Source organism: Cuculus canorus, chromosome 8 (assembly GCF_017976375.1).
Source record: "Cuculus canorus isolate bCucCan1 chromosome 8, bCucCan1.pri, whole genome shotgun sequence".
NCBI classification, from domain to species: Eukaryota; Metazoa; Chordata; class Aves; order Cuculiformes; family Cuculidae; genus Cuculus; species Cuculus canorus.
The window spans coordinates 5,817,177-5,826,378 of NC_071408.1; the positions used below are offsets into that span (position 1 = coordinate 5,817,177).

The window sequence follows — 9,202 nt, forward strand, 5'->3', positions numbered from 1 at the left end:
GCTCTTGGACACATTCATATGATGGCTCTCTCTGTTTTTTCACTACATAAAAGCCTTAAGGGCTTTATGCAGATTGTTTATTCCCTCTGGCCACTTGAAACACAAGATTTGTTTTTTCTATCTGTATCTCACTTCTAAGAGGGTACAAAATATCATGGGGATGGTGAGCTGATGCTGCGTAGGACAGGCATGGCCCTGAGAATCATGTCCACACACACAGTACGGAGCACAAGTAGAGTGGTAGCAAGCTCCAGTGAAGGATAGAGTGCTGCTTCTGTAAGCAAAAGCTATTCGATTTCCTTCCTATAGGCCTACTGTCTTTATAAACACAATGAAGCAAGAACTTTAAATGTTTGCCTACATCTTTTTTTAGCAATCAAATAAATATTAACTCTGTTTGGAGCATCTTGTCACAGAGTGACATGAATTGAGGGGTCCAAAAATAGGGCTGCTGCTGCATGGGTTAAACAGGTTGCAAGATGGTTTTTCGGTCACTAGAACCATACAGGCTAGGACATTTCTGCCTGATAAGCAGAATTCTGTGGTCCTTACAAAACTGGAGCCATTCTAGCATTCTGCAAAACTTTGTAAGAACACCCTCTATAACTTCAGAGAAAATACAGTTTTGACAACTTCATTTTATTGAATGAGGAGAAAAGAAAAAAAAGAAAAGAAACATAAAATGAAATATTCTCAAAGAAAAGAAAACAAAAATTCCCTTAGTTTCCCAGGCAGCCATCATGATGGTCAGTTAGTTCTGGCAGATCCAGCCAAGGTGCTTGCATGCTGAACACACGCCTGTGCCCACCAGCCCAATGAGTGCAATTGAACTGATGCCCCCTCTCATTCGTTTTTTTGGATCTGGAAAAAAGACACGGCGTTTATAGAATCACTAGGTTGGAAAAGACCTTTCATCAAGTCCAACCGTAGCTGTTCGCTACTAAATCACATCCCTAAACACTTCATCCACCCATCTTTTAAATACCTGCAGGGATGGGGACTCCACCACCTCCCTGGGCAGCCTCTGACAGTGCCTGAGAACCCTTCCAGTGGAGAAATTTTTCCTAACCTGAACCTCCCCTGGTGCAGCTTGAGGCTGTTCCCTCTCATCCTATCACCTGTCACTTGGGAGAAGAGACCAACATCCACCTCTCCACAACCTCCTTTCAGGTAGTTAGTTGTGTCAGTTCAGCAGCCTGTCGTTGAAAGACCAGCCCTTCCTGAAAATTAGAGGGAGCAGGAACTACAGATGTATCTCAAGGGAAAGTGGCAGGCACCAGCTCAGACCCTGTACCTACCCTCTGTCTGTGCTACTATTGGATTAGCGCTCTCCTGTCAGTAGGAAAAGCATTATGCAGAGTTAGCCTCAGGACCCGCACACTTTTCTCCACCCTGACTAGAAGCTTTGAGCGGTCTCCTTGATGTGAGCTGAAGGAAAAACCCCTGGGGCTATTGTAAAAGACCTGAGTTTCCAAGCAGTTTCTGTGCTGCAGGGTGAAAACCTACCCCCAGTGTAGTAGCCGTAGGCATAGAGGATTCTCCCAAGGATCCAGGTGATGCCAAGTCCTGTGGCAGTCCGCTAGAGAGAAAGCAGAAGCATTAAAGGTTTTGGAGAGTTGTGCTTGCGTGTGCTTCACCGTTAGAGCAGCCCTGCTTCAAAGAAGCAACCACCAACTGCAGTGTGGGTCCTGACCTTGCTAGGACAACTGGGACCCAGCCTGGGGCGAGTCACTTCCATAAAACCTATGAGGAGGCAGCAAGTCATGTGCTGCAGAGCCTTGCTGGTTTGCTGCACAACTCTTTCCAAGCAAGAAATGGTGAAGTCATACAGGCAGCAGGTGCTGGATTTCCTTTCACCGCTGTCCAGTTACTGAGCCTGACCACGTGCCAGGATCTTGGAGGCAGCTGTTGCCCCCAGCCCTGCTCCCCTGCCTTCTGCAGATGTCGGAGATTCCCACCTTGCCTCTTAATTTAGAGCTTGCTGCCAGCATGGCTTCGTTTGCCAGATTTGCCCGTGCTGCTTCCTTCCCTCTCTGAAAATAATACTCAACAGTGACCCGATTTGTCTGTTGGTCGCCAAGAAAAAGTTACTCCTTCTGCCCTCTCTGGCATGCCTGCTTGTTTGCGAGTTGTCTACATCTTTCAGTTAAAAATAACCCAGGCTTTTTTTGAGCCTTTGTGCATCTCCTTTTCGTGGTGGAACTGAGTGGGAAGATCACCGTGTTCCCCATCTACTTCTATCAGATAAGCTCTTCATGAAAGCGTGCTTAGGAGGGGAAAAGATTCCCGTCCTCCACACAACCGGGTGCTGCAGGGCATGGAACAACCAGGCAGGGTTGGAGGGACCCTTCCCACTCATGGACTGGAGGCTGTGAGTGCTTCAGTTTGTCCAAAAAGGGTAAGGAAAGGGGTCTAAAACTGAAGCAGCAGTAATGAGTTTATTAGCGAGTCCCCTGCACAAAACCTTCTGCCACAACATTTTCAGAAGGGGCACAGCTGTGAGGTGTGATGTGGCTAGGGAAGCAGCCTGCTGCTTCTGGAGCAGCTTGCTTGGCCTCCTGTCCCCACCCTCCCCAGGTCAGGGAAGCAAGAGCAGAGTTCAGTCACACAGGCCTGCACCGTGGAGTCACTTACTGGGTGGTAGATTCCGCCGGTGCCCAGGAAGAACAGGAAGGCAGGGTAAACTTCCAATCTGAAAATAAAAGCAAGGAGATTGTGTTTGTTGTCAAATTGCTTGCAAAGAGGCAAGTCCAGAAACACAGAACCTATGAGTATCCCCTTCCAAGGTTTCTGTTGGGCCTGACTGATAGAAGGCTCCACGCTTGGGAGAGCTGTGACCAGTGCTGTGCCATGATAAGGGAAGAGGAAATCGGAACATGCACAGACTTTTACAGACTTCCCCTTCATCTGTGCCTCTCTCCAAGGTCACCCACCCACTCTTTCCATTTCGTGCCCTAAGCCACTGCTAAATACTACTTGCCCCCAGCTAACCCAGGAGTTGTTTCTCCCAGCACCTCCCTGAGGTGTTGCAGCCTGGTCCAGATTAGCCTCTCCTCAGGGAGGTCTAGGCAAGCAGACACAGCAGTTCAGCAGCCCCTAGACAGGCTCTTCTACAAACAAGACTTCCAGAGTCTTAAGATCCACCCCTGAGGGCAAAGAGCCGGGTACTGGGGAAAAGGAGTAATTCACAGCCCCATGTCATGGTTTAAGGCATGGTAAGGAGCCAGCACAGCCTTACAGCACAGCAGGATGTGGCCACCTATTTTCCTCAGGCGTTGAGCCTGAACCCAAGCACTTGGCAGCAGTGAGTCTCGAGCTGCAGGTGCTGCTCCACAGCCCTGTGTGTTTTCTGCACTCGTACGTGGTACTCACGTGTTCTGGTGTGCACGCTGGATACAGTTGAACATATGCCCATGTTCAGGGTCTGTGCTGTACATGGTCGGGTACTGCCAAAACAATAAACCAGCAGCAAAACATAAGCCAGCGCAGCCTGGGCTCGAGAGCCTGCTCCCCAGCAAGGAGGAGCGTGCCCTGCAGCTCCACTCCCAGGGAGCCCAGTTGCTGCCCTGGTGTTTGCAAGACTGCCTCTTGCATTGGCAACTTGGAGCCAGTCTCCTGTCCCACAGCCCACAACTGCTTGGCTGAAATCTGCTGCTTTGCCTCAGGCCACGTCCTGAACTCCCTGAGCCACAGAGGTGGCCTTGCTTCAAAGAGAAGAGAGCCAGGTGCTGGGTGACCTCCCCGTTTAAATCTCCTTCCTCTGGAGGGGTGAGCAAAGCAGCAGTGAGGATGTGCCCCTGTGTCTCCTCTGGGGAGCTGGCAGCAAGCATCACCGGGAACAGGCTGGGAGGACACTGCCTTCCACAGCATGGTAACGCTGAGCAGCGAGCTGAGCTGCAGACGCTGCTCCCATCATGTGCACTGGGCAGGTTTCCTATAACCCTCAGTGCCTGCGGTAGGAATGGGGTCACCCCAACGTGCACCCGCAGCCTGCAGCACATGCCTGGGGCTGTCCTTGCTCCCATCCCTTCTTGCCACTTCCGTGAGTGACCTGGGCAAAGAGCAAAGGTTTGCACTCTGGAGCTGGGTGGTACCACATGCCATCACCCTGACTCATAGACAGGATCTGCTGTCCCCACCCAGCACACAGCCCTGCCTGGCTTGTGGGCTCCTCGATGGACATGAGGGGAGGTCACCTTGAAATACTGCGTGTGATAGGGCTCGTGTGCTCCCTCTGAGCTTGGGAAACCCTCCTGTCACTTCTGTTCCCCCCCCGCAATGCTGCCCTGGCCTTCTTTGCAGGAAAACAGGCTGCACAGTTTCATCAGTGTTTCTGAGCTCATAGCCTTGTGCTTTCAGCTGTCTCAGCTCGGTGCCAAGTGCCCAGTCTGCTGCACCCTAAGCTCTGTCGTGTCGTCTGCTCCAGTCTGGAGAGCCAGGAGAGCAACTCCATCCCTCCTGCATCCATGTGGCGGGGCACAAAATGTCAGCAAGTCACCCCAAAATAAGCAAGGTGTCACTTAGCTTGTCTGCAACATCCCCTGCAGCCCAGCTCCGACCTTCCCCTTCCCTCCGCTTGGATGCTCACCTCCACTTTGTACTTCCTGCGGGCCTTGCCCACTTTCAGTGCGAGGTGTGTGACCAAGACGAAGCTAGCAGCCCCCGTCAGGATGACGTAGCCATACTCCTTGGAGAGAAGAGCCATCTCGGTGCTGTCACAGACAGAAAGAGCCTGTTACTTTTGTGGGGTGTGACTGGAGAAGTGGCAGCTCTACAGGAATAGGTGTATCTGGGAGATTTGCTGAGCGTGGACCCAAGCCCTCCGGGCATCAGCACTGGCTGAAGGAAGGGGGGAATGGCGAGCTGGGGAGTTTTCACCTCGTGCTGCCTGTGCAAACCAAGGGCGGAGTTCCTGTCCAGCAAGTCTTAAAATCCTCCAAGCACTTGTGGGAGGCATTGCCTGGAGGACCCTGGTTCAGCCTCCAGCTCAGAGCAGGACTATGGCCAACTGCAGGTGCCACCAGTCCCATGACCTCACACTACCATGCCTGCAGGGATGCTCTGGAGAACTGAACAGTTCACAGCAGGTTCAAACACCAGAGCCAGAGGCCACCAATGAAGCCAGGAAACAGACTCAAAACAAACCAGAAAAGGTTATTTTTCATGCAGTGGGAAAAAGACCTGTGGAACGCCCTGCTGAGGGATGTTGTGAATGCCACTCGAGGGGAAACTGGGCAAGCTCTGGGAATGAGAGGTAAACTGAGAATTGTAATACAGAGACTTGAACTGGTTCAGAAATCCCTGGAGCTGAAAAGAGCTGGGCCACACGAACAGTTAGTCAGAACTGCTGTCATGGAATCACAGAATAATTTGGGTTGGAAGGGACCTTAAAGCCCATCCAGTTCCAACCCCACTGCCATGGGCAGGGACACCTCCCACTGGATCAGGCTGCTCAAAGCCCCATCCAACCTGGCCTTGAACACCTCCAGGGATGGGGCAGCCACAGCTTCTCTGGGCAACCTGGGCCAGTGCCTCACCACCCTCATGGTGAAGAAATTCCTCCTTATGTCTGGTCTAAATCTGCCCCTCTCCAGTTTATACCCATTGACCCTTGATGAACCTCATGAGGTTCTCATGGGAACATCCTCATATAAAATAATAATAAACCCCACCGCAACAATTGCAATAGTAACCTTTTCCGCAGAGTCACTGGCAAGACAAATGACAGTCACCCCACTTGAAAAGGAACCATCTCAGAGCCACAACCCACTGAGCAGCCCCAGCAACATGCATCTGCTGGCATGGACCAACATCTACACGAGCGAGTTGGCCCAACAGGAGACACTAGGGCCTGCAGGGTTTGCATTTAAGGCTCCCGTGCTTCCTCCTGAGATGGAAGCATGGAACAGAAAGTGCATTCAACAGCCTCTGCCAGGTGCCCTCCAGCAAGGCTCCCTTCCATGCTTCTCCCTCTTTCCTGCTGCCCACCTGGTGGACCTGCTGTCAGCCTGCACTGGTGGGAGGAGCTGGACCCTGAGCGCTCCTTCACCCTCCCCAGCTGCGAGTGAGCCCAGGAGCACTTCCCCACCATCATCTAGTGCTGGTTCTCTTGCACAATCCCAAACCTCAGACGCTGTCGGTGCAACCCCAGTTAGTGCCGAGACCATCACTGATGGGATACTCTCCACAAACCCAACCCTGTCTGGTGCCCCTACGACATACCCAGGTTTTGGTGCCTCCTGCTCTGTCCCCCCAACACAATCTGGCAGCGTGGGGGAAAACAGGCCACACCACAGAACTGATGCAAACCACCTTCCTGTTCCAACAATGCCAGCACCCTTTCCAAGGAATCTTCAGGACCAGAAGCTTGTATTTCTCCTTTGAAAAGGGATTATTATTGATGGAGCAAGGTGAAGAGGACGGCTGGCTTTGTCCACATCAAGTCTGGTAAACAATTATCAGTAAGAACATTCAAAACCTCACGTAACTAAGACTCGTCAGCTGCACGCCCATGGAATAGAGGTTAATGCCCTCCAGGTGACACACTGAACACATTCTCACCGGTCAGAGCAGGTTGATGGTCCCGTTTCCCCCTTCAGAGTGCAAGGTTGGTGGAGAACCCTGGCTGCCAGCGAGGGCGAGGCATTTTATCTTCGCCCTAAGTGATAAACTGGGCTTTTATCTTAGCAGCAAAGAGCACAATTTGGTCACAGCACTGCACTAAGTGCCGGTATAAAACTCCGCTGTGAGCCTTTGCTCCAGTAATCCTGGTCCATATGGAGCCCTGCCCAGCGCAGCTCGCTTCGGGCCTCTCCCACTGAGCGCCTGGTGGCTCTGACGGATCCTGGCGACTTAGGCATTTCCACCACCTTTGTCCTGCTGCAAGGACTTCCCTGACAAGCGCTGGCACCACGCACAAGCGGGAATTTCTGTGTTCCACACAGCCGGAGCCACCGCACCAGTGGATTCTGGAGCGCGACCCCCCAGGGGCTGGAGCAGAGCAGCTCCCGGGGGGCTTTAACTCGAGAATAAGGCTCCTTACAAGTTTGCCATAGCTGTTAGGATAGAGCCACGGAACGGTTCGAGTTGGGAGGGACCTCAATGCCCATCCAGTTCCGACGCGCACCGAGTCAGCGAAGCTGATGAAGCCCCGCGCTGCCCCACGATGGATCCCGCCCCGGTGGCCGCAGCGACGGAGCGGGGGCCGGAGGGGCGGATTCCCGGCGGGATCAGCAGCAGGAAGGCCCGGAGCGATCCCCCCGCCCCTCTCCCAGCCCCGCACTCACCTCGGGCGCGGACGGAGGCAGCGGCGCGGCTGCCCGGGCGGGGCGGGGCGGGGCGGGGCGGGGCGGATCCCCGCGGGGCAGCCTGGGGCGGGCACGGGGCGGGCACGGGGCGCAGCGCCGCTCCAGCCTCGGTGTGCGCGCTCAGAGCGGCTGCCTGCGCTCCTGGGGCATCTGTATGCCTATATACATGCCCTTAGTGTATATATAGCCCTATAGGTACATCCCCAGCGCATATTATCCCTCTATATATGTCCTCAGGGCATTTATCTATGTCCCCAGTGCATATATATCCCTATATATACGTCCACAGTGCATCGATCTACGTCCCCAGTGTATATATATCCATATATAAATATCACCAGCATATATTATCCCTCTATATATGTGTTTAGTGCATATACATACATCCCTATACATGTCCACAGTGCATATATATCCCTGTATATATGTCCCCAGTGCATCGATCTACATCCCCAGTGCATATATATCCATATATATGTCCTTAGCTCATACATATTCCTATACAAATATCACGAGCACATATTCTCCCTCTATATATGTGTTTAGTGCATATATATACATCCCTATATATATGTCCCCAGTGCATATATACCCATATATATGTCCTTAGCGCATACATATCCCTATACAAATATCACCAGCACATATTCTCCCTCTATACATGTGTTTAGTGCATATATATACATCTCTATATATGTCCTCAGTGCATACATATCCCCATATATACGTCCCCAGTGCATATATACCCATATATATGTCCTTAGCGCATACATATCCCTATACAAATATCACCAGAACATATTCTCCCTCTATATATGTGTTTAGTGCATATATATACATCCCTATATATGTCCTCAGTGCATATATATCCCCATATATACGTCCCCAGTGCACATATATCCGTACATACATGTCCTCAGTGCATATATATCCCTATATAAATCACCAGCACATATTATCCCTATATATATGTCTTTAGAGCATACATATACATCCCTATACATGTCCTTAGTGCATATATATCCCTATATATACGTCCTCAGAACATATATATCCCTATACATACGTCCCCAGCGCATTGATCTACGTCCCCAGTGCACATATATCCATATATATATGTCCTCAGCGCATATATATCCCTATATAAATATCACCAGCACATATTATCCCTCTATATATGTCTTTAGAGCATATATATATACATCCCTATATATGTCCTCAGTGCATATATATTCCTCTATATATGTCCCCAGTGCATACATATCACTATATATATATATACGTTCCCAGTGCATATATATCCATGTATATATCGCCCCAGTGCATATATATCACTATATATATATATATATCCCCAGCATAAATATATATGTCTGCAGTGCACCTATCGATGTCCTCAGTGTATACATATTCCTGTATATACATCTCCAGCACATATATACCCTTACATCAATGTCCCAGCACACGTACATCCTTAAGCAGACTGCGCTGCTGTGTCTGCTTTTGACTTATTTTGTCACACCAAGTTGCAACTTTGGTTCTTAGTCTACAGTTTAATGGCTGTAAGACAGTAATTTATACCGTGCTTGCCGATATTTTTGCCTGCTTTTCCCTTTTCTTTTGCCAGATCCTGCTAGCGTTGGATGCAGAAGCCGGCATTTCCCACACGGAGTTTGCTCTACTCGTTCCTGTAAGCAGACACTTGGCAATTACCAGCATTAGTGCTACAAAGGATCCTATTCACATCTCCCTTTATCCTGCTCTGTAAATACAGCCCTGAGACTTTGGCATCAAAACCAAGCCATTCCCAAGAATACTTGGAGTGTGTGCAAGTAGCATATTTTACATATTAAAAAAAAATCCATTTTTAGGGAGACGTGATACAAACTGGGGCT

At 50.5% G+C, this 9,202-nt stretch overlaps 1 protein-coding gene across 2 annotated transcripts; it reads right to left on the minus strand.

The window, feature by feature from the left end:
- Nucleotides 1-637: 637 nt before the first annotated feature.
- Nucleotides 638-7,340, minus strand: MGST3 (microsomal glutathione S-transferase 3). 2 transcript variants are annotated; one of them, XM_054073340.1, is made up of 6 exons: nt 7,043-7,225; nt 4,589-4,712; nt 3,373-3,446; nt 2,635-2,692; nt 1,507-1,579; nt 638-861 (listed from the first exon to the last, which is right to left on the minus strand). In XM_054073340.1, exons 1-6 carry the CDS (start codon nt 7,051-7,053, stop codon nt 752-754), a joined length of 450 nt encoding a protein of 149 aa, XP_053929315.1. In that variant the 5' UTR covers nt 7,054-7,225; the 3' UTR covers nt 638-751. The 2 variants fall into 2 exon arrangements, with proteins under 2 accessions (XP_053929315.1, XP_053929316.1); XM_054073341.1 differs by lacking the exon at nt 7,043-7,225 and adding an exon at nt 7,287-7,340 and having other exon boundaries at nt 639-861.
- Between the last annotated feature and the right edge of the window lie 1,862 nt (nt 7,341-9,202).